This window comes from Danaus plexippus (genome assembly GCF_018135715.1).
Source record: "Danaus plexippus chromosome 16 unlocalized genomic scaffold, MEX_DaPlex mxdp_23, whole genome shotgun sequence".
Taxonomy (NCBI): domain Eukaryota; kingdom Metazoa; phylum Arthropoda; class Insecta; order Lepidoptera; family Nymphalidae; genus Danaus; species Danaus plexippus.
The window spans coordinates 618,304-644,454 of NW_026869851.1; the positions used below are offsets into that span (position 1 = coordinate 618,304).

At 28.6% G+C, this 26,151-nt stretch overlaps 2 protein-coding genes and 2 long non-coding RNA genes across 5 annotated transcripts; 1 reads left to right on the top strand and 3 right to left on the bottom strand.

Annotated features, from left to right (window-relative positions):
* Positions 1–2,459: 2,459 nt before the first annotated feature.
* LOC133320258 (uncharacterized) lies at positions 2,460–4,808 on the bottom strand. Its single transcript, XR_009753682.1, has 3 exons — positions 4,721–4,808; positions 3,419–3,568; positions 2,460–3,302 (listed from the first exon to the last, which is right to left on the bottom strand). It is a non-coding gene; the product is annotated as an uncharacterized LOC133320258 (long non-coding RNA).
* A 1,853-nt stretch (positions 4,809–6,661) lies between these two features.
* LOC116772194 (uncharacterized) lies at positions 6,662–8,360 on the bottom strand. The gene is made up of 2 exons (XM_032664298.2): positions 8,253–8,360; positions 6,662–8,177 (listed from the first exon to the last, which is right to left on the bottom strand). The coding sequence occupies exons 1-2, from the start codon at positions 8,298–8,300 to the stop codon at positions 6,711–6,713; spliced, it is 1,515 nt and encodes a 504-aa protein (XP_032520189.2). The 5' UTR covers positions 8,301–8,360; the 3' UTR covers positions 6,662–6,710.
* A 78-nt stretch (positions 8,361–8,438) lies between these two features.
* LOC116772195 (uncharacterized) lies at positions 8,439–9,503 on the top strand. Its single transcript, XR_004353641.2, has 3 exons — positions 8,439–8,568; positions 8,703–8,830; positions 9,236–9,503. It is a non-coding gene; the product is annotated as an uncharacterized LOC116772195 (long non-coding RNA).
* Positions 9,504–12,540: 3,037 nt separating this feature from the next.
* Positions 12,541–26,075, bottom strand: LOC116771969 (putative glycerol kinase 5). 2 transcript variants are annotated; one of them, XM_061528109.1, is made up of 11 exons: positions 25,866–26,075; positions 25,539–25,632; positions 25,068–25,237; positions 24,640–24,729; positions 20,715–20,829; positions 19,976–20,178; positions 19,168–19,399; positions 17,801–17,895; positions 17,221–17,384; positions 15,260–15,393; positions 12,541–14,859 (listed from the first exon to the last, which is right to left on the bottom strand). In XM_061528109.1, the coding sequence occupies exons 1-11, from the start codon at positions 25,965–25,967 to the stop codon at positions 14,642–14,644; spliced, it is 1,617 nt and encodes a 538-aa protein (XP_061384093.1). In that variant the 5' UTR covers positions 25,968–26,075; the 3' UTR covers positions 12,541–14,641. The 2 variants fall into 2 exon arrangements, with proteins under 2 accessions (XP_061384093.1, XP_061384094.1); XM_061528110.1 differs by having other exon boundaries at positions 25,068–25,214; positions 25,866–26,004.
* Positions 26,076–26,151: the final 76 nt, after the last annotated feature.

Genomic DNA, 26,151 nt, shown 5'->3' on the forward strand with positions numbered 1-26,151 from the left:
AATCAAACCATCCACAACTAATTTTATAATTTTAATATAAACAACTTGTTAGGGAAACTAGGTAGTAATTAATTCATTCAAGAATATACATTTGACTCATGACAACTAACAATAACATAATTGACATTTTTGACATAAACTTATGTTCTAAACTACATAAATACCTTGAATTTAAACTTTTCTTAAAAAAAAATTATAATTTAATATTATAAACATTTATTAAATTTTACAAACACAAACATGAACTTTTTAGTTCTGACTTTGAATTATCTGACAATTGTCTATGAGATTTAAATTTATAGTAAATAATTTAAAAAAAAACCTTTGCGGAAACACAAAAGACATTAAATATTTTTTTGTTATAAATTAATAATAAAAAAATCAGATATAAGTATGCGATTTTTTTAGTTTGAAGAAAATATTCGACGAGCGAGTTGTTGGCATTTCGAAACACGCTTGTAGAGCGAAGGCCGGTCAAAGTCCAATTGCGACGGCTCTAGACTAACCAATATATAACCAACTAAGAAACGTGTAAATATGTATTCATGTTACGAAACATATTAACATTAATATTTTTATCGGTTTATTTAAATTTGTATAATACTTTTATTATATTTATGTGATGAAAAAATACTTTATTAACTGAGTTCAAAAAAGAGATTTTTAACCGGCAGTCGAATGATGTTTTTTTTTTAAATTTGTTCAACATTACCTAAATGTTTAAAACATAATTATAGAAAACCTTTTGATTATATTTAGTTTAAAGACCTTTAAATATGTTTTGTTTTCTGAGCATTTCTTATAGCCGAAGATTGATATAAAAAAAAAGAAATTAATATTTTGTAGGACCCTTAGTGTCCGAGATATCGTGAAAAAAGTTCCATTCCTTTTTTCAAGTTTGCGGCCAGGGGACAAAGACAGCAACCAAACAGACTTAGGATTAAGCTACTACTGACCCCCTCCGCATGTCCCAAAAATAAAATTACATCCCTTGAAAGATGTAAACCCATATAAAAATTCAATTGACCAATCCACACTTGCCTGTGCATATATTTTATCTTTATTAGTTAAAAATACCTAATAAATTTAATAAAAAAACCTGAAAAAAAAGATTAATTCATTAAAGTAAAAAATATTGTTATATACACAAACGGTTTGTGAAATTTAAAACCGTTATGAATAGCTATCCAAAAAAATTAGAAGGCTTTCTATATATAAATGGAAATAATACATACAACTAAAAAAATAGTTATTAATATAATTTTTTAAGAATGGTATTGAAAAAAATACATTTATCAAATGCATCTACATATACATACATTTATTATACATAATAGAAAGCCCGGTTCTGTCGGCAACGTACCACTAAACATACTTTCTAAGAAAGCACGTTTGTCGTACCTTTAGAATTCTACATATCAATATATACATATTAAAATAGATTTCGAATAATGGAAAGAATTATTGAAATTTACAGTATATTAAGATAAATTTTATATAAAAAAGATACTAAGTTTGATACCAATCAGTTTTAGCGCTATTGTAATCAATAGCTAATGCAAACATTCTTAAATATACAGCAACATCCGTATCTATAATATCGCAATAGGAAGTAGCTGATGGATATCACTTTGAGAGATATTTTTGTCACTCGATTGGTATGTTTTTCAATGACAAACTTGAATACTGTATAAAATACACATTTAAATAATACTTTTGGTCTCAGTTAATTTTCAATTCAACTTAGAAATATTAATCTCGAAAGTTCTATAACCAAAGTAATGCGAGCAATAACATAAAAAATAAATAAAAACAGGTTTTGCCTTAAGTTTGTTTTGCGTCATTTTCACATGGCTGGCCGATTTGTATTCCACATGCATCTGCCGTAAAATTATACTTTGAATTAAATTTAATTTTTTATTAGTTCAGTATATCTATATAGAAAAAAAATTTAAATCATATCTGTTAATTGAAATTTCATTGCGAAATATAATCAATCTTGTATAGGTAGGCATATCAAACCTCTTTATTTAATTTTATGTCCATTATTTCTTTCCTTCTACGTTAAAACAAAAACAATAGGTACCAGGCGAGCATAAATACAGAAGATAATCTTTTAAACTTACTGTTATTAATTGAAAACGCTCTTATATAGACTAGATACGGTTCAATATAAATTTAAATAAGTAAAATTATTAAAATTCAGGCAACAAACTAATAGGAATACATAAACAAATAAGTCGTTGTTTACTTACAATATATTTTAAACAAAATGTTACAGTGAATTAAATGAGACTAAAAACTGTATAATTTAAAGTGATATACATTTAAACGGATTCTTTTTGGATAAGAATTTAGAATATGTATTAAAATAGATATAATAAATAACTTGTATTTTACATATATATACAAAAAAACTTATTGATAGCATATAACAAATTTGTTACAGGTAAAACTATAGAGAATAATATTACTTCTTAAAGCATTTAGAAACTATTAAACCCAATGATGACATTGTATAACTTATATATTCATATTCGAAGGACTAAAATATGTCTCTTAATAAAATGGGCTTACTTTATTCGACCTTAGAATTGCGCAGATTGTACTGCGCATGATGAGAGGGTGAGGAACTCTACAATGAAATATTAAAAGTATCCTCCTCTTTATGGTCGCCTGGTACACGATGTTTTGAATTTAAAATGTTTTTAGTCTCTTGATTGTGCAATTTATATAAAGAAAAAACTATATATACCTGTAGTCAAAAATAATCTTTACATATACTACTAAGCTACTCTTAATAGTAAACATACTACGAACGAGAAAATTCGTATGTAAATAAATATCACCAATGAAATTAATTCCAAATTTTATTGTAGTTGTTCCAGCGGGAAAACAGAAAAATGAGTTAGTTGTATATCTTTTGTAACTTCAAGTTACTGAAGACGGCTCTAGAATTTGAATAACATGTTTTTAACTGCGTTTAGCCAATTTCAAAGTTCAACAGGACAAATCCGGATTCAAATATGTATTTTTTATATGCAATGCATGTATGTATACTTTTTTGTTAAGTGCTCATCCACAAATTTTTATTTTTGTTTGGAAACGTGATGATGAAAGTTAGCAAGAGCGAAGTTCACTGTGTCGTAAAGTTTACAATTAAAAAACCGGATTTTTAATACCATCTTATTTATCACAGTTGTAGTTTTAATATTCTCTTTGTATTACAATTTATAGGTTAAGAAAGGATGTATATATAATACGTTTTTTCTCAGCTTTCATTTTATAACTATTATTAGAACCTGTAACAGACGTAAATATTTTATTAGACTATGTAGTAAGGCATGGATTTCAATATAAAAAATCATTTCAACCAGATATACAAACACAGACAGAGTCATGTCAAACGCATCATAACCTTTCTCACAGTTGGGAAACAACACGCAACAACCTTCCAGAACGCTCGTCAAGGCTTAGCAAATCGTCGCTCCGATACATTGAACACGTCTTTCGTTATAGACCATAGAAAAACCTCATTTTCCCTTACATTGACGGATTTCATTTAATGCTTAAACAAAGAAATATATTTTCTCACAGAACTGTTTAAATTACAATAGAAAGGTACTAGCTATTATAATTTAAACTATTTGTAATGATTCAAAATTAACCTAGTGCCGAAGTTTGAATAGAATTTGCCAAAATGGAATAGCGCCAACATTAAATAAGAAATACGTTCTAGATAATTCAGACAGGTGAAATATATTTTTTTATTCTTACAACAAGATCAGTTTAATCAAAAAGTTTCCTTCCAAGTAGGTAATAGGTATTATGTGGAATACTCTATGGTACATCAAATTAAATAAAATTAATTCTCATAATAGGTAGGAAAGATTCTAAATGTGTTAGAAAATTATAATTTTATCAAGTAGAATACAAAAAATGCCTTTTAAATTATCTTTTACAGTGAAACAACAATCGATTTCATTCTTTACTTAACAAAGCATTGAGGTACTAAGTTCGTAGCTCTGTTAAAAAAAAAAAAACAAAAAGATTTTAAGAGTTTCATTCATAACTCATCACAAATAGTTGTATGGGTAATATTCTAAAATTGAAATATAATGACACTGTCACTTAAAAGTGTACCTACAACATAAACTCCCACTAGGGGTACGGAACGCCAATGTCGTTAAGGATAAAACCTTTGAAATGGCAGTATTTAGGTTGTGTATACAGAATCGTATTAAATACTTTTAAATTAATAACTGTTACCAAAAATAAAAGCTTCCTATATTAACGCTTATTATTAATTAAATAAGATATATTTCTCACTTGATAAGAGAAAATATCTTCAAAACATTATAACTCACTCATAAATATAATTTAATTATATGTATTTTATTTTTATACTTCATTTCAACTAAAGTAAAAAATACTCGAATTGCAAAATTTCCCATGAATCATTAATATCCTCAATGTTTTTACAACATTTAAAAAAATATTGTAATTAATCTTAATATATTTAAATGTTGCAATATTTATCGGTCGCATCGAATCGATAAGCTATAAGACCCCACCAGCCACCACACATATCAGTAAAATTAATATCTAAATCACGAATTACGTGATTTATAATTATTTTGTTCGCCACATTTACCAACTTATTTTAAATCATTCGTATAAAATAAAGTAATTCAAATCGATTCAAAATGGCGGTAATTACCTTTAATTCTCTTACAACAACGCCATAAATATTATATTATAATAACAATATAATATTAAAAGATAAATATATAACAGATAGACTAATGTATTCAGTATCTTTTCAATCTCTAAATCTGTACTGTTATGTGCATTAATATTGATCAAAACCACAGATAAGATAAAAAGAAGGTTTGATTAGATATTGATTCATCAACATTTATTATAATCACGTTATAAAAGAATTCTGATAAAAAAATAATTTGAAATTAAATTATATTAAATATAGCTTCTGTAAATCTTCATATTTAATTTAAACACTACTTGTACCAGGTGCAATTTATATGGGTAAAGAAGCATTTAACAATAAGTGCGCAGTAAAGAGGCCTTGTGCTAAAAAGTAAATAATTTTATTTAGCTTTATTTAGATAGTTTTATTTAAATTGCGAAAATTTGTTCAAGAAGGTGAGAAGTTAAAAAAAAAGATAAAAAAGTAAAATATAAAATTTTCAAATGTTATTGATGGTACATATTTAGCATAATTTAAAAATCGATAATTAAAAATTTACCTTGTTTTTAAGGTCTGACTATAATCCAGTTTTTTTATATAAAATTTTGAGACTCCCTAAGTTCAGTATAAGCATTAAAATGTAAAATCATGAATTTGAGTGTTATTGTGATAAAAAAAATAGAAACAACGCCATCTAACGATTATAGATGCTTTACACATACGGCTTTATATCAATTCTATTGTAATGACAACGGAATCACAATAAGTTCTTATAGATGTCGTTAGTAACTATCCAATATACAACCTTGCATGCTTGCAAACTTGTATTATAATTATGTCGTTAACTACTTATAAATTATAGATCGCTTGAAAAATATAATTATTTTTTAATTACCGGTAAAAATAAAAAAAATGTTTTTGATTGTTATTATTTACTTAAAGGTGATAGTTACTTTAAAATCTAAATCATACCTTTTAAAATTAAACTTCAAAAAAGAAATTCTCTTTTTATCAATCAAAATACGTGTTACAATTTACAACAGTCAATTATTCCCTAACAATAACAATTAAAAAATAGTAAAATTTGTTTGTATATCTTGGATTGCTTTAAATGCAAGGTTACATACGAAAGTAAGTAACATAATTTATTCGTTTCAAGTTTTATTTAATGTTTTACTTATTTATCACTTGAAATAACTTTTAAAAAAATATTTATATTTATTAACTAGACACTAATATAAAAGTGATTGAAAAAATACATATACATATATGTATTATCAATTGTAAGCATTATTTACATAGCTCTTTTATGTAAAAAAAAATAGTAAAAAGTTGTAAAAATAAACCACGAAGCTGGAGTTTGAGTTTTTATCCTCAGCAAGTAAAAACAAATGAAACCTATCTCGTACTATTAAATAAAATAAAAGAGGCACTGGGTTTCGGATACTGAAATGAACTCTCCATTGAGATGTTAACTTCAAACGCTTTCTACTTTTGAAGTTAAGAATCGTGAAGAATTTTACCATTCATGATTATTAAAATTGGAAAAAGATATTACTATTCTCCTTTACTGACTAACAGCATTTAAAAGGAATAAAAGTAATGCTTTTATATAGAAATAAAGGCTCAATGAATCGAATTGAAACTGTGTGTAAGTTTTAAGGGTACTTTGGCTAGTAAAAAGCACATTTACTACTAGTTATTTTCCAAATATTTTCAATATGGCCTTCAAGGGGACCTTGGAAAGTCCTTTTTCTGACTTTTCAAGAACGTGTTGATGTTAAATAATGTGCTACGATCTTGTTATCAAATTAAAGTTTCTAAAATAGATAAATATTGAGAAAAAAATATTGATGTAAGTAGGATTTTTAGTACAACATAAAAATATTAAAACTTATGGTTACCAGTCGACTAAAGGATGAAGATGATGATTTTGAAAAATAAAATAAATGGTTATTGTTTTCAAAATATATATGTCAGAAAACCCAGAAATATTAATGATTCAAGAAGGAGGTTTAACATCTGTAGCTTGGTATAAAGAATTGATAGCTATATCTGAAGACACAAATGCCATCGATTTAGCTAGAGTTGCAAGGGACAATGTGTCCATCACAACTCGATTGGCGACATGGTTAAGTACAGCTCCTTTAGACTGTGCAGTATATTTTAAAGCCAATTTAATAACACGCTCACATGCTAATGATTTTGAAGTAGCACTCTTTGCCTCTTTCCCAGCTTGTTGTGCAGCTGTTTTTGCTAGATTCATCATTAAATCTTGGTGGTTTGACATACCATTCTTCGCATATTTCACTGACATATTAACTTCTATAGACGCTGTTAGAGCACGCCTCATAGCTACCACGCTTGCTGCAGTTAAGTAAGCCACGTCTCCAGCATACAAAATAGCCTTTTTAGCTTTCATCTCCATCCGTTCTAACTTTTGTTTTATTTTCTTTTCATTAATTCCATCATCTTCTATATCAGGTTGATCTATTTCCATTTCTGCAACAACATCGGGATTCAGGGCGTAAATATTTTCTCTAGGATCTATCCAATCATCCACGAGACTTGGAACGTTTGACTCTTTTGTATCTAAAGTGTGGCCATCGACTGTTACGAATTCAGTTCCGTTTAATTTATTTTTAAGTACTATTGCTTCGCTCTCATTAATATTTCTTTCATAATTTTCATTATCGAGAATTGTTTGATTTAAAAATCCTTTGGTCGAAAGCGGCAAGTCCTTTTTCTTAGTAGACAATATCCTTACGGGATGTCTTTCATTCGCCGCAATTATTGAAAAAGGAGACATCTTTCTAGTTTCTTTATTTGTTATAGGTGATGTGGTAGAAGAACCCAATAGGCTATTTAAAATGGGGCCAAAAACTGTGGTAAAATGATGAGTGAAGGGTGGAGGTGTCGTTTCAATTTTCTCATCTTTGGTTGGGATCGATCGCTTTTTACGTAAAGATAAATCAACAGATTGTTTCTTTGATAGTGCTGTTGCATACGTTATGTCTTTTAAAGCGGAAACAATGGATACCTCTGCTGCTATTTGTGCTAAGCCAAATACCAACCTGTGCAGCTCGGATTCAGTAGATGCCCTTGTTATGGTAAGAATATGTCCGGATAATGTTCTCGATATGTAATCCAGTATTCGTCTTGTTTCTATGGCGGTGACACCTTTAGTTTTTCCAGGAGCATCGAGGGCTTCCCTGGTTATTCTAGTAATTTTATCCTGTATCTCAAGCTTAGATAGAATTGCTGAAACCAAATCTTTAGATATTTGATAAAGATTTTCTTCCATTTCTGGATTTTGTGTCACATTTCTAGTAGCTTTAAGGATACTGTTATCCAGATGCTTAATAACTTTATGAGGTGAGGTTAGCAATAAACGCTCACCCTTACTTCTTAAATTTATTCTGTTAGTGAAATCATGCACAGGTGAAATGCCAGCAATGGTTGATTTTACCTAAAATATATATGTTCTTCTTAAGATTATTTAAATCAGTATGAGTTCTATCTTAAAAATATATTTTTTACTTACATGGAAAGAGTGAAAAACAAGAAAAACACATTTAATAAAAACATTCATTTCGACTTGGTTACTACACGTTTAAAACATTGGAAGTGGAATAAGTTTTTAATCTCTAATTGGATCGTTAAAAGTTTTTGTTAAATTATTATTTTTACTTTAAAATTTTATTGCTCACGTTTTAATTGTTATCCTGCGAATGAGTTATACATTGTTATTCTTCTTTTACTGTGCTCGATTCTTCTATAAACGAAAAGCGGTCGATAAACATAATTGCTTTCGGCGGGAAACATTGATTCCGCATTTTGCAATTCTTCAGTTATCCGAGGTTTTATTACAATACTATCTTTAGTATCAGTTGAATTTAAACCTCCAGTTTTAACTTCATTCTCTCGTTTAAATGAAAATGCGAATATTAGATTACAAGTGACAAATAGTATGACTATTGATTTCATGTTTCAGAAGCTAAAAGTAATGAGAAGAACAAACGTAATTACTTTTATAAGGAAATCCAACCGGTCTAATTGATAATAATCTTACTAATGGACAATAATTAACAGTAAAATACATTGTGAGTGGGCTTACTAATGGTAATTCAATAATATATTTTCATTAAATAAAAAGCTTATTCCAGTACTAAGCCAAATTATCATAATTTGAATCTACTATCTAAACCGGTCTCCTAGGTATTTATTTCTTGAATATATTTTACAATATTTTCAATTTCTAAACATTGATAATTCACATCGATTGAAGTAATGGAAGAATGTTTTGTTATTTGTTCTGAGTTTAGGCTAACGAGATGGATCCATAGTCAGGTTAATGACAACTAAAACATATAGTTGACTCACAACAAAGGTTGGTAGGGCTTTACTATCACCTTCAAATCAGTTTATTCTTTTCTAATCTTTGCTTTACTTACTTACCTTCATCTTTTTTCTTTCTTAATAACGACTGAAAGGTTTTCCTTATGTAAGAGTAATTATTATTTAAAGTGTAATCGGGAATCCAGCTAAAATCTAATGTCACAGACGGCGACACGAAGTTGAAACACTCGCAGACCTACGTTAGAGTGAATATGTTTCCATACACCACCAAGTTATTTTTTTTTTATAAAATTTGACAAAGGAAAATATCTATTGTAGGTTTAATTGTAAGTGAAACTTTGTTCTCTTTGTAATTGTTTCTATACTTTTATACTTAGATCAGGTTTACCTATATAGAAAGTTCACAAAGTAGGTAGGTATATATAGCAAAATTCAGTTAATTAATATAATAATTTATTTAAATTCACCCCTTCGGGTAACAATTGTTGTAAATGTAAATGTTTTAAAGCAACATTCCAATAATTAATTAACAAATCTTATACAAAATAATATAATAACAAAGAAAGATATAAAGATATAATTCAAAAGTATAACATTCAATATAAAATCATCGGGAACTTATAAAATATTTTAATGCATGATCAGATTTTTTTAACCCAGATACGCTGGAAGGACCTTAATGCGACCGCGTCCGTCTAGCTGCGAGATCTCTCCGAAGGGGGAGCCATCGATGTCCTGGGCTGAAGGCAATAGATCACTTTCTTGGCCACCGAGATCTCTACGAGCTCTGGCTGCTAGAAGTGGTTCAGATCCAACGTTTACCACAGCACCAGAGGACGCACCATTTCTTTCTGTAGACGATGGTGTTGCGACTTCCTTTGGTATGTGCTGAATTACATCCTCTACTGGTGCGCAAACCGAAAAACTTAGCAGCGCCAACGACGCCACGACGAATGTTATTGACAGCATTTCCTGTAGTTCCAATCTTGTTCGGATGAAATCTTGAAACTAATTTACGATACAGTAATCCGTTACCTTATATGTCTCCCGGTGATTGTTGAAGTTATTAGTTTTATTGGATATGTAAACTTGAGCATTCTTATTACTACTTGTGAAGTGGGAATTGACGCACTATTCCAATGTTATATTTATAAACAAATCTTATAGTAATCGTTGATACACGAGCCTTGACTCAGGGACGTGCTAATAGGACGCTAACAATCTGTACACTGCTACACATGATATCTAATAAGAAAAGTTATACTTTTATCGATGTGCATATTTATTACAAATGACGCATTACATGTATGTGCAAATAATCAATGCAAAGACGCTGTATTTTAAAATAGTGTTATCACATGATTGGATATCAGAGAATCTTAATCATGTTAAGAAAAACAATTTGTCCGAATCATAATTATTAGTATGTGTTAGTATTATTTGTTAACTTTTTCACTGACCACATTTTAATTTTATTTATAGTCAAATACTATTTTTATATCTCAAAATATATCACTAGTTAGTACTAATATACATAATCGTAATGGAATATTGCTTTTAATTGAGTGTGTGTGTGTGTAATTGGGACTGAGATTTTAAGGATTACTTGGTTAAATGTACAAAATACGAATCTTCACAAGAACAGGGATTCCGCAAGATGATAGAGTATTACAAAAACTCAAAATCGTTAGCATTACATTAACTATTATTGAAGGTAAAGTAGAACAAAGAAATGCAATTTCATCTGGCATTAAGAAGTATTAAAATCGTGTTAAAATATTATGAAAAAAATTATTAAAAATCTGGTTAAATACTGAAAAACCCTAGTTTTATTCATGGTAAGAAAACTCGCCTAAATTATTAATAAACATTGTATTCTGAAACTAAAAAAAAACTGCCTGGAGTAATGAATGAATTTAACTTGTAAATAACATGACAAACCAAACAGTCTATTTTACAATTATTGACATTTAAATCAGTCGATTCATATTTTTTCCAAGAATGTTCATCGATCTAGTAAACATGTCACCATATGTCTTGTTTGTGATTATTTTTAAGTAGAATGAACAACAAATATTCATGGTCATTATAGCATTGAAAACATTTATATAAAATATTATCGAGTGACCTGCGTTATACAAGATGCGTACCTTTGCATCAAATTTTCATAATTTTATTAGCACAATTATTTTTCAATGGCTTTTTGTCAACATATAAAACCTTTAACGGGACCTCAGGGTTCATCATTACAAAACAATAGTTGGTATAAGTAGCTTGTATTGATCTGCGCATTTAAAAATATATTAGTAACAACTAAATAAGACAGAATATTTATAAGACGAAGATGGATATCAAGACAGTAGTTTTGTTTATTTCATTGGCAGCAGTTACGGCAGTACCAATCGAGTTGGATCCCAAGAACAAAACAAATATAGAAGTCTTAATAAGAAAAGGTGTTGTTGGCTTTGTACCTATCGTTATCAGACTGGATGAAGATTATTCATTGAAAAATCCGGATGATGGATCTATACATAAAATTAAAAGGAGAGCTTTCAGAGAAGAACTGATAAGGGATGTCTTGGAAGATTATGAAAGTCAGAAAAATGGAGACCTCTCCGGTCTTGAAGGCAGAATCAAAACTCTTCCTTCTTGGGTTGGCTGAATATAAAGAATATATATCGTTTTCTCAGATGTGAATTATCTCTAATAAATTTTATGTAAGCTATGCTGTGTAACAACAACCAAAGATAGTTTAATCGTTATTTCGAATTAAAATTGATTTAAGATATATTCTATTGAGTTTTTTTTTTATGCCAAATCTTTTAATGAACGATATTTTTATTATTCGGTGTTAGTATATAACTAAAATAGGTTTTAAATATAGAATTTATATTCTCGAAACAACTCTCAAAGGCTTTGAAAATCGTCTCAATCTTTGGATAATAATCTTAAACCTCTGTTTATGGAGTGTAATAAACTGTTTAAGGTTCCGTGTATTTTACCAATTATCCCTAAAAATCAGACGGCACGGAATATAATATTATTTATATGTTAATATAATAAATTAATACATCTCGTTCCTTGTAATGAACCCAAAAAAAAAATCTAAACTCGAGAACAAGAACTTTAATTATTAATTTTTAAAAATAATTGTTTTAATGATGAAGAAATCGTACCTAGAAATTATTTTTTTATTCAATAAGAACCAGACTTTCGAAAGGCGATTATTCCTTATTCAAAAGTTATTTATTGCTTACAAAATAATTACCTACAACGAAGTAATAAACTCAGTTACTACCTTATTATTCATGCGCAATAAATGGTTGAGGGAGTTTGCTCGCATCCTTTAACTTACAATTTGAACGTTTAAAATTCAACAGTAAAATGGCTTGTACTAAGGTAGTTCGTTGTCTAAGGCTATACTACGTAGACAACGACAACAGCAAGATGGTAATAAAAAATAAAACTAAAAATTGTAATATAATTAGTTTATTCAACTGATAATTTATATAATATTACACTTAAAAATACATATTTACATTAATTACAGTACAGATACCTTACGATCTCCAATAGAAAACATAATACACAAGTACAAAAAAAAATAGAAAATTAAAACATTTATAAAAAAACGAATAACAGATAAAAAAAAGCTAAAAAATTAATAACAGTAATAAAACATTATCATAACTTAAAGAACATTTCATTTAAAACCTCTTACATCCTAACCAAGCTTCTAAAATAGGCTTACATCACAAGTCTAAACAATATCTTAATAGTAATTTAACATACAAACATATATTACATTCATAAACTAAAGCCTTATCATATTGAGTTTTTCATAGTAGTTTCATCCGCAGTCAAACCTTCAAAACTTTCCTGGTTACCAAATCACAGCGTGACATTTTCATATCGATCTCACCAAACAAATCATTCGGTTGAAACATATCAGACAGCATTCTCGACTCGAATGAAAGTCGTCTCAGAATTTACCCCAGAATCATAATCTGTATAATCGTTACCCTCCCAGACCATGTGTCTGGTTTTTACGACCTCGGGATATAAATTCAAGCCATCCTTTGGTAAGCCGACTATATTCTTCACGAGCAATAACAGTATCAACAGTACTACAACCTTCGCCATTCTCACCTAACACTCGATCACACCAGCTCATATATATGGATCTTAGTAGGTAATACGTTGTTCAAACACACCCGTTACGGATTACAATTTCACTTATCACCTTATAAGATATGACGCACGTTGTATGATATGAGAGAATATTTTTAACATAAGTATCGTGATAAATTATTAATAAAAATGTCTTTAAATTTATCACAATATATTTTTATCTCTATAACGAATACAATTCTTAATTTCGCATACGAAAATGTAACTTAAATTGTGTAACTTAAAATTCTTTTTTACTTAATATCTTAATTTCAGTACCAACCGTTGTACTAATGAAATAAAATTATTCAATTTAAAATGTTCATAGACCATTCAAATATTTTGTCAGTTTTAGTTTTATTTACCGTTCGCAGTCATTGTAACAGCAGTCTTTAGCTAGTTAGTTTTTATTATGAAATCTATGTCCTATCATATAAGATTCATTTTTCAATAACCATTTTGAATGTTTTACTCACAAATAACTTATGATTAAATTAATGTCGTTTGTTTACATTTCATCAAATTGATTTTTATTCACGTATATTGATACAAATATTATTAAATGCCAAATATTGATTTGCAATGAGATCCATGAATTGTAATCTTATATGTCGACAGGGGAAGTGCATAATTTTTATAGTATGAGATATAAAAACGTCTTTATCACAAACCCGTATTGAGGCAAGAATTAATAAAATCATATAGATTAAAATCCAACTGACATTAGACGAATTACTTAAACACTAAGCTATATACTACATTAAATTTATATACTAAAAAGTTCAAAGTTTCATCAATATATAAAATCGGCTAAATAAATCTCTAGTTAAATATTCAAAACCACTTTTTGATATCAACTGACAAATTTACTGCCACAGATAATATACACAGTATACATAAAAAGGTGACATTTACATGATAATTTATCATCTGTGGCAATAAAATCATAGTGTATTATGTCACACGGAAGTTTTATATTAAAATATTTTACTTCATACAATATTCATAGGACATTTGGCAGATAAACAATATTATTCACTAAAATACACTTATTTAATAACAAATCCATACTACGTATTCTTAATCAGATATATCAATTAATGCATATAAAGACCGATTTATATGAACTATTTACTTCTATAGAAACTTCTATTTTCCTATAGAACATTTTTAGATAAGACAAATCTAATCTACATTCAATACAATATAATCCATAACTATAACTACAAATCAATATATAAAGTCTTTTACACACTTTAAGCGTTGCTATTCAGTGCTATACACAGATTATGACGCACAACCCTAAAACAACTTCCGAAGCAATGCCCTAATATAGAGCATGGCCGGATATCATCTATACAAGGGTACGCACGTTATAAACAGGAGCACATATAGAAGCCACCGCTATTTGGATTTGCCCTGTTTTTTTAGTTTTACCTTCAAATTGTTCTGTGTGTTACTCTGTGTTGTTCTGTCATTGTTGTACCAACCGCACATCCTTTTGACGGCATCTTCCCATTTCTCTATGATCGGTTCGTAGGATTTTTTCACATGAGCCCTAGGAGTGAACAATTTACCAACCTTCCGGAGTGACTTCAGCTGTTCCTTTGATGTGAAGATACCTTAAAATTTTTAATATTAACAAACCAATTACTTTCAAAGATAGGTCTTATTTGTATTCGATCTAATATAGAATTATTAAATTGACAATGTGATATTCTCAATTTGTAGATGCCAATAAAAAAAAAACTATTACATTTCCTTTAATGATTTTTTTTGATAATAATACTAGATATTATAATACAGTTATAACCAAAATTTCACAATATATATACTTTCAGCCCAGTAATATATTATTAACATACTTAGTTTCTCACACTCTACAAAGATAAATGTAACAAAACCTCACAAGTCTCCACCTAGAGCGCATGAAATTTTATATACATATTTATAAGAATATAAAAATAAATAAATTAATAATAATTAAAGTTTATATAGAATATATGTGTTATATATGTATACCTAGCTGTAATCCTACAATGTGGGCGCATCCTAATGAAGACATCTCGACCTGTACGGGACGCTCCACTGTAAGTCCGGTCAGATCCGCCACCAGCTGGGATAAGAAGTCATTGTTGGAGACGCCGCCATCCAATCTAAATAATAATATTATTAAGTCAAAACATTTAATTAATTATACTATATATAATGTATTTGAAAATACTGACATCTAATACAAGAAAATTCATGTTGACAGATGTCAATTTTGACATTTGTTTTTTCGGAACGTCATTAAAATTACAGATTTATTTATTTCGATAATCCAACAGTGCTAATAATAATGACATTATGAAAAATTACTAAACAATACTAAGACCAATACAGGATTACACAGTTACAGAAAATTTGTATATATAAACGTAACTTAAATACCTATTAATTAATCTCGGATCACAATACTAATAGGCAAGACTGTTCGTTGTGTTTGTGCGCTTGTGTGTGCGAATGTATAAGTGTGTGTGCGTGTGTAGGTGTGGGTGTATGCATTTGTGTGTTTTAATATTAAATTAAATGTAGCTTTTTTTTTTAAAAGCCTTTCTATTTTCTGGCTTCTTCATATTGAATATGTTTAAGTGAGAAAATAAGAATTATAGGTAGTATCTAAGTGATTTACTAAGCAGTTGCTTCCATATTTTGTGCTCATCGGCAGTGTATTAAATAATGCTGTCCGACGAGTACGTCGATTTGGTATTCGATAATAAATTAGTATTGCTGATGAGACTTTGATGACTTGATGTGTTACTAATTATTCCAAAGGAAACTATTAATAGTTATACAATAAATTTAGTAAAATAAATATACCAAACACATTTCTTTACAAGAGTGATCATATTTGGTTAAAGGCTGTTTGGTAATTTTTATGGTTCTCTGTTTTGTTGTTAGATTATTGTTAATACTAACATGATATGTAAGGGAAAAATGTATATCCCAAACAAAAAACAAACAGAATTACTGGTTATTGTCAATTGTTAATCATCATCATCATCATGCTATAGGAGCCCACTGCTGAGCAAACGCCTCCTCTCACACGGAGAAGGTTAGAGCAGTAATCACCACGCCTGCTCAAGGCGGATTGGCGATATCAAACTAATAGTTTGAAATTATAAGTCCAGGTTTTCTTGTCAATATAAATAAATATTTCGTTTAAATCTTGGTTATAAAATTTTGCATTAGTATTTACTATTTAGTTCAAGGTAACAAAGATAGATAGATTTTTTATTTGTAACATAAAGAAAAGTGCATAGACATAAGTAGATTATGAACAAAATCAATGGCCGTATGATGAGTTTCGTCAACTTAAACTTTTACATTTAAAAAAATCTCAATAAAGAAATTTGTCAAAGCTATCTCTAAATTTATGTATGTAAAAAATTAAAAAACATGTTTTGTCTTTTTATAATTTTAAAATAACCACTTTTAACTAAAAGAAAGTGGATGTTTACACGTTAAATATACAAACTTTTTTCACATTATGTTACGGTTTATATATACATATATGGAACGGTTGAACTAATATTTACGGGACTTCGACTGGCAAGTAGATGATGTATGGAGCAACACAGACTATTTTAGTATAAGATTTTTTTTAATAATATACAAATAAAAAAAAAATCTCCTTACATCACATAGTCTACATCTGATATAGCTAGTTATATATATAAAAGGTTAAAAAAAATTACATAACCTGTGTTAATGTTTATAAAGTAGAGTATGTAGTAGATTTTTTTGAGTAACATTATAAGTAATATTATAAAAAATATATACTAAGGTGATTATACAGATATTCACGTAACTGCAAAGTAACGGAAACTTAAGGTGTATGCAGTTTAAAATAATAAAATAAAGCGTAGTAATGTGCAAAATATTAGTTTCATTTAAATGAATTCTCGCGAAGGCCCAGTCTCATTGTTTATAAATATTACCTGACGGTGTCAAACTGGTAGCTGGTCTCGGTTCTGATGCAGGTGTACAGCTGTGATGTCCTGAACGCTAGCGACTCCAGCACAGCTCGGACTAGATGAGCTCTGGTAGTGGAAGCTTTCATACCCACGAATCCTGATGCAGCGGTACAGTCGTTGTAGGGAGGCTGGAAAATTAATCATTAAATAATAAAAAGTAATTATCGGGTAAGAAACGTTGAACGCTTCGCATGTAGTGTGATGCGACCTTGAAATAAGCATAGTGATTACATGACGCTCTTTATATAACAATTTTTTAAAGTCGATTTCAAAATGACGTCTAACAGATTTTGATTTTTATATTCCCAAAATTAAAATGAAACAGCTGAAAATATTTTTTTTTTCTATCGCGACATATCTTAAAAGTCTATTTCCAGCCAGTGTGATAATGTTATATACTAATAACAATCAATTTGATTACGACTACAGTTCACAGTTAACCCATAAGAAATTCATATATAAAAATAAAAAGAATAACATATTCCAAATTTTAAACATTTTATATTATTAAAATAGTGTATATATTGTATTAAAATTAACTTACACCCAAACCACTAAACGCCGGTATGAAGAACACTCCGTCTGAATCCGGCACAGACATCGCTATGTCAGCTGTCTCTTGAGGATTGTCAAAAAGACCTGGAAATGGGAAACGGAAACATTTTAATACGCATTATTTAAACGAAAATTATTTGAATTTTTTTGTCATATTGAAATCCATACTTTTAATATTATAAATGCGAAAGTAACTGTCTGTCTGTCTGTTACTCAATCACGACTAAACTACAGAAACAATTTGCACGAAATTTGGTATGGAGATATTTTGATACCCGAGAAAGGACACAGGCTACTTTTTACCCCGGGAAAATGACGCATTTCCATGGGAAAATTCAGGCGGGCCGATCGCTTTTACGCCTAAAGTACTGAACAGATTTAAATGAAATTTGGTAAGGAGATAGTTTGAGACTTAAGAAAGGACATGAGTTACTTATGACCGCGGGAATACAACGCAATCCCATGGGAAAAATTACTTTTCTGGCCAAGGAGAGAAAAACAAAAACATCGTATATAAAAATGTATAGCAGTAACCTATCTTCTTCTTAAAATGTATTAATCTAACCTAACCTATGACAATCACACTTAATATGGCCTCATCCCATCTCGGCACAATTCAAACATACGGACAAAAAAGTACAGCTCAGGTCTTTTCATACTACTATACATAAAAAACTATCCAATGCGGACGAAGTCACGGGTAAAAGCTATAAATTACTAATTCTGAAATTTACGCGGACGAAATCGCGGGCAAAAACCTAGTTTATTATAAAATAAATAATATTATAATGTTTAATTACTTATGTAGATTTTGTACATCATATTTTTTTTTCAATAATAATTTCGAGTATGGAAATTTAATTAAGATTTATCTTACTTAATATTGGTATTTTATAGAAAATCTAAATATAAAAAAGATCAAATTATATACAGCATCTAATCCAAAGTGCATAAGTACACTTCATAAAATTGTTATGCGGTGATTTTGTATACATTTAAATAAAACCAATGACATATTCATTTGTCTGACTTTTAAAGAAATATACATCACAAATTCAACATTGGCTGAATGAGTTAACACGTTTATAATTTTCATATACATTGGCTGTATAATTATGGACCTTTGTTATAGTACAAAATTATAATCATAAGTCATATTCGATCAAAAATGAAATGGAATGTTCCACATAGATCATTTACAACTTTTTTTTTGTAAGGAATACGAGAATGCAACATTCGTTTCAATGTGATGACGTCACAGAAATACTTGCCGTAATAATTGAAATTACCACGATTAGAATAAAATCCAATTCAATATAATTCCATAATATAATACTCTGAAAGTATTATACACACCCAAATTCTGTGCCCATTTTATGATACTGGCGGTGTCATTATTGGCGCCTTCAGCGGAGAACACCAGCTCGTCTCCCATACGCCAGCCAACCACAGGGTATAGGCCGGTCAAGGATGTGTGAGGTGACGCTCCCGTATGAATGTTTAAGAACGTTCCAGTACCCATCGTCAGCTTCACGTCACCAGGGCTGAAGCAGCACGAGCCCCACATTGAAGCCGTCTGATCAGCTATCTGGATTTATATATTGTTTTACACACCTTACTTATTTAATAATAATGCACGTTTTGAGTAAGCCAGCTAAATATAAGAAGGTTAGCAATAGAAAAATACCTAAGCATTACCTAAAATTAAATAAACAATGGATGAAAATGCAATGTAAAAATCAGTTAAAATTTCATATTAAGTATTTAGTCACTGTACGTTATGATAATGAGATCCGAATGGTTGGTGTTTTTTTGATTTTTGACTGGTAATTATCCTAAATGACACCTCAACAAAAACAAGGAATTGCCTAAGTATGTTCTGTCACACTAATATTTTTGATACATTCAAGTAGAAAGTAAACAGTCTAATCAGGATAGCGTATTTACCCTATACGTTTTTATGTCTACTTATTACGTGTCACATACTATAAAATTACTAAGTATTTTTTTATTTATTTATTGAAGTCAACCTCAAATATATCGCGTTCCGCTTGCTTTCTCAATATTCCGGGGGCTGCAGATTCTGAACCCACTCGCGTCAAAAAAATATCTATCCCGTATTTACTAGAAGAATATTAATTTTAATCATTAAATCGGATCGTACACAGCTCCGTATGGGTATCGCATGCCCCCATATATCGGGGGCGGTGCTTGTGAAGTGTTCCCCGGCTGTGTCCACTACCTCCGGCAGGGCTTCCATGGGTATACCGAATATGGCCATCGCCCACCCAGCCCACTGCATGGTGTAAGGGTCGAAGAAACCCGTCGCTGACGCTGATGAAACATCCGTCATGTGGATCCTGTTACCTTAATACAAAACAATTATTAATTGGATTATAAAAAAAAAAAAAAATTAATGTAGTTTTTTAATCATATCAAAGAATCCAAGAAATCATTAAAACATGAAGGTTAACATTAAGCTTAAATACTTAGTTTCAATTAAAAATACAGTTTTTACTCAATTATAAAATTAAAATATTGCTTCTTTACATTTTCCAATATAAATATAATATCTCTATAATTATGTTTTCGATATTTATAATATAAGAAATCAAATAATTATGTTAAACAAAAAATCCATCAACACTAACAGAATAAGGACAACGTGTTTGGAAATGATAGAAAAGCTGTAGGTACGATTCCCTCTTGCGTGAAATAATATTTTAAACCATAATATATTTAATCATAAAAACCATCTCATCGTTTACATATAAACCGGTTCTTATAAACTTATAATGAATTCATATCATTTACGTAATCAGCATCACGATGTATAATCATCATACATAATTATCCAGCGGACGCCATTTTATTTAGAACTATCTGTATTTATTTATAATTACCTGTCATTTTATACAACAACCACGTGTCCAATGTCCCAAACATAGCGTCATTGTTTTCTATAGCAGATTTCAGGGCCGGCACGTTATGGAGAGCCCAGTACAATCTTAACGTAGTCTGAAAAGAACAAAATGTATCACATACATTCAACCGACTTTAGAAAGGAATAGTTTTTTGGTTAACCTTAAAAAAAAAATATTCACAATTTTATGCCACAGATAAGTAATACCAATATAAACTAAAGTTTAATCTGTTGATGGAAAGACGATAAAATTTTTGTTACGCATATAAAACTACGTAAAGTTTTTATATAAAGTTATTTTATACATAATATTGTATTTTAAATCAACATTTTATTGCACAGAATATGTTAAACGTATGTATATTTTAATATGAACAATACAAAGTCACATTAAAATCTATGTCCACTTTTAAAACATCCAGTAGCAAGACTTGCCTTACTTATTTATTATAATTTACTGTCAACCGATTTCGATATTTCTTTTTACTTATTATTAACACTATTAATTACTTTTTTAAATAATAAAAATGCGCGTCGTTTATCCGAAAGATATTAGTTTTATTTAAATGAATAAAACTCGCGAAAATCTTAGATCTCATTACTATTAATTAGTCTCAAAGTTTGTTGGTTACGGTTCCACGGAGAACAAATTCTTTTTGAATTATTTCAAAAAAGAGGAAGTTTTCAACTTAATCTATATTTTTTATTATTATTCTTTTCTGTTATTTTACGCTTCATAATGAAATTTATGAGTAAATTATAATTTTTATATGACAATTATTTTTTCGTATAAATCAGATTAATGACAGTTAACTAGTTAAAATACTATAACATATAGTATGTTTCTGTTTATTTTTAATTATTATTTAAAATCGTACGTAAAATTCCTTTTCAAACTAAATGGACCTCCTTTACGTCTTCATTCATTATCTGTTTGAATTCTTGATACATGCATAATCTATAAATATTTTTTTATACAATTCTAGGCAAGAAAGCTTTACATATAATTATATTATACACATACATTATTGTCTGTAAGAATATATAGATGTATGGAAGTTTGTCGCTTTTAGCTCTTGTATTAATATTACCGTGGTTAAAGTAAGTGTCTAAGTTTGTTAATCCTATTGTATTTATGCACAGACATCGCTGGACGAAATAACTAGAAAATTAAATGATTGCAATATTACAAATAGAATTTTTTTTTGATCCAATATCCAGTAACAAAATACAACAATATCTACTTAAGTATCAGTGTTATTTTTATGTTTATCTAAACATGATTCAATTATAACCAATTAGTTATCTCTTTGCTACTCAAGTCTTAATAAGAATAGTTTCTTTTGTTCTGTTTACAAAAAGAAGTAGGATTAATAAAATAGGTGAACATAAATACAAATGGTAATTGTCTTTAAAAAGTATCTTTATATTAACGTAGGCAACACATGACATTTTACTACCCAAAGTAGTAAGTACAGCAGGAATAACTATCAAAACTCGATCGCAAGTAAGTATACATAAACTAAGCGATTAAAAAAAAATGAAGGATATTATTTAAGAACAAGGAAGCCAATGTTGTTGGTAAAAAATAAATAAATGCCTTTTAATAATTAGTTGTGACTTTGAACCTTGAACAGATAATTAAACTTAAATACCTTTATGAAAAATAATAAAATAAAAACTTGTTCTATTAAGGTTTTTTTTTTATCTTTATGTGAAGAAGTTATTATGATTTTGTTGGCTTTTAAAATAATAATTGAAATTTAAAACAGAAAGATACACTATATTATTATACAACTTTCATAATAAAAATAACAAGCTTTAACCCGCGTCTTCTCCCGAGTAGACTTCAGATTTGAGCCAACAGAGACATGATGAAAAATTTTTTGATTGAAATTGTAGAGACAAAATCGTAACAACATCTTTGTTATGTGGTTTCATACAAAATAAAAACCTCCTGACATGTTATACAGGGAAAAACGTGGAAAAAGGGAATCAAGTGTTTTGACGAAGTATTTAATTAAGATTCCGACAAAAAAAAATTAACAAACATAGTCGTATACTTTTCTCTTGATAATATTAGTATGAAGGTCATCGGCCATGTCTTTGTATTAAGCATATCGATCAATTCGTACAAATTTTTGAATTAATAATTTTATATACGTGTAGTTGATATCATTATTATTACACAAAACAAATATCATATTTCTTTATATGAAATATTAATGAAAAATAGGTATTAGTGTTGTGAATATAGACAATTATTATTTTGTAAATAAAATTTAAAATTTTATCTCATAGTATAATAGACGAATAACATCGTATAAGAGAAAAGTAGAAAAAAAAACCTATAGTAATTGTGTTTGTACTCGTCTGTATGTAATTATATTTACATATGAATACATTGGTTAAAACCGAAAATTTCGAAAGTTGTGTTAAAAGTGAAATCGACGTACGGCTTATTATTTATTCGTACCAAATTCAATATTTAATTTCGTCGAACTTTGACTCGTGTTGTAAGTAAACCTCAACATTATCTTGATCGTTGAATATTAATGCCTACAGATAATTATAACTTGTTTTGTTAACTTTTTATAACAAAGTTAAATATTGACCTTTGGTGGTGTTTTTTCTCGATACTTATACATAATTGAAGTAACCACCATATGATACTCAAACAATTTAATTCAAACAATGTATGACGTTTTATTATAACTAGAATACCTATTACTATGAGAAATGTATCTCTTCATACTAATATTGTAAATAATATATATATATTGTACAGATATACGATATACGAAAATAAACCAAATTATATATTTTATGTTAAAAAAATCAAAACATTCCGTTAAATGTAGACAATTACACTGTATTGAAAACTAATAAAACAATGAGAGAACACAAAATCTCATATATCTTTTTAAATATTAACACTAAGTATAAGAATTGTAAACTTATTGTTAGGCGTTACGTTAAGCGTAGTTATTTATTAATATGCTAAATAAAATCTATGGCAACACTTCCATAGCGTCTAAATTCTAAAGAATTAATTTTGGCGCGAACGCCATTAGTCTAAATATAGTGCGTAAACAACATATTAACTTATTTATTATAAATAGAACAAGTGATAATTTAATTGGCAAAGGGCATAAAAACAAATACGTATTTTGTAACACTATTGTTTTGATGAATGACTCGTGTTAGAACTGAAGGAAATCTAATTATGTCCTACGTTTCGTTGGCTTCGCAGGTTAAGTTAATATATGCATCTAAAGTCTAAACACATTGGCGGAAACCAAACAATAAAGAAATTGATTTATGGATATTACTTCTCAATATTTAAGAATAAAATCAAACATTTTTAGTTTTCAATGGATAAATATATATTGATGAGAAGGATTTATTACGAAATAATTTCAGTCATTTGTTCGGAGACGAGTATATTATTAAGATTTTATAAAACATTTTTCTAATATAGATTCTATTTTATAACGTCGTTGCAATTTAATATACATATATTTGTCATCAAGTCCCTTTTTTCAATCAGTGGAGATACAGTATTTAAAACACTGTACTGTACTGTACTGTACTGTTGTAATAAATAAGAAACAATCATATTTATATGTGAGTTTATAAGTAATTGTTTAATTAAATTTGAAATGTAGAACCATTGTATTTTAAATCAAAAGAAATATTAAAATCAAATCAAAATGTTTGTATTAACTACCAGTTAATAATAAAAAAATTACATACATATCTTTTCTCATACAATTGGTTTAGTAGTTTAGAGCACTGACTAAAATGGACATACACATACCATAATACTTCTCTATGATATGAGTATCTTTGTAAGTTTGGTCAAATCATCATTATATCTTAAAAGTGCAATTAAAATCACTTACCTGGTTATTTGAGAACTTGAAAACACTACCCGCCCTGAATCTCTTGCTCCTTGATATCATGAACAGAACATAGGCACTAATTTTTATAAACTGGAACAAATATTCTATATACTATGATGATATTAAATTAATTAATACTAAAATATTTGTTTATTTGAAATATGAAATCAATCGAACGATCGATCGATTGGGTCTTATAAAGCAATATTATTATAAATGAAATGTATGTAATAATTCATACTCAAAATATATTTATATTTTAAAATTGTGTATCCTATACAATTGGAATGGATGAAGATAGAAAAGTAATCTAATTATACAGGATGTTCAATAAAACATTTTTTTAAAAAGGATTCACGCTTAAATCTAAGACTTCGAAATGAATAATTTTTGAAAACAAAATTATAAATCACTTGTATAAAAGTTACCTTCCAAGTATAAGAATCATTCCATTGCTTAACTAATTCGTCAGCCCTCAGATCCTTCCATGTAATAAATCTATGGAATGGTTTCCCTGTGTCCTGGGACCAGGTTATAAAGGTACTTCTTTGGGTTGATATACCCATGGCTGTTATCTGATTGGCAGATAAATTTGCATCTAAAAATATTTAATTATACTATTGTAAGAGTGGAAATTATTTCACATATAATTTTTTTTTTTTTTTTGTAAGTTTAATTCAACCTTTTATCCAAGAAATTGTCATATTTATTATATTATTATGTATTCATTTACTTTATGTATAGACTTATGACAGAGCAACAACAATTTTATCTTATCTATAAATTAATTTAGATATAGCTATTAAAAAAATATTTTAAAGAGTAATGACACTGATTATAAATGAATTCAGTTAAAGTAAACAATTATAATAATGTAACTGTTAATTCACTAAACTTACTTTGCAATGATTTGTTGACAACACCAACAACAGACTTCCATAACTCATCAGGATCAATTTCAACAAATCCTGGACTTGGATAATGAAGTGTTACCTTAAACATACGTTATACATAAAAATGAAAACAATACCTCAATGATATCGTCCGTAAATGTATAAAAATTAGGTCAATAAATTTAGAAAGTTAGCTTGCACGTCTGAGAAATCGTGAGAAACAAGTGTTTTTTAAAAATTGTCCCGGAATAATAGAACCAGAAACAATAAAACAAACATTTATATAAAACAAATCAAAATATAATACAACATTTAAAAGAAAAAAAATCCTACTTGATCTACAGCTTTTCCCAAAATTTCGGTTTGAGTATTGTATATAACGGATCTTATTGTTGAAGTTCCAATGTCAAGTGATAAAATATATTTTTCCCCCATGATGCACACTTATTTACTAAAAAATAATTTACTGTGATTCTATGTCGCAAATATCACTAAACAACATTTTTTAATTTAAAAATGGTAACACTTCTGACACGGTGTTATGACAGAACTAATCTAATAACATTTGAGTGTTGACGTTATCATCTTACAGGGTATTTATCTTTGCAACAGATTCATT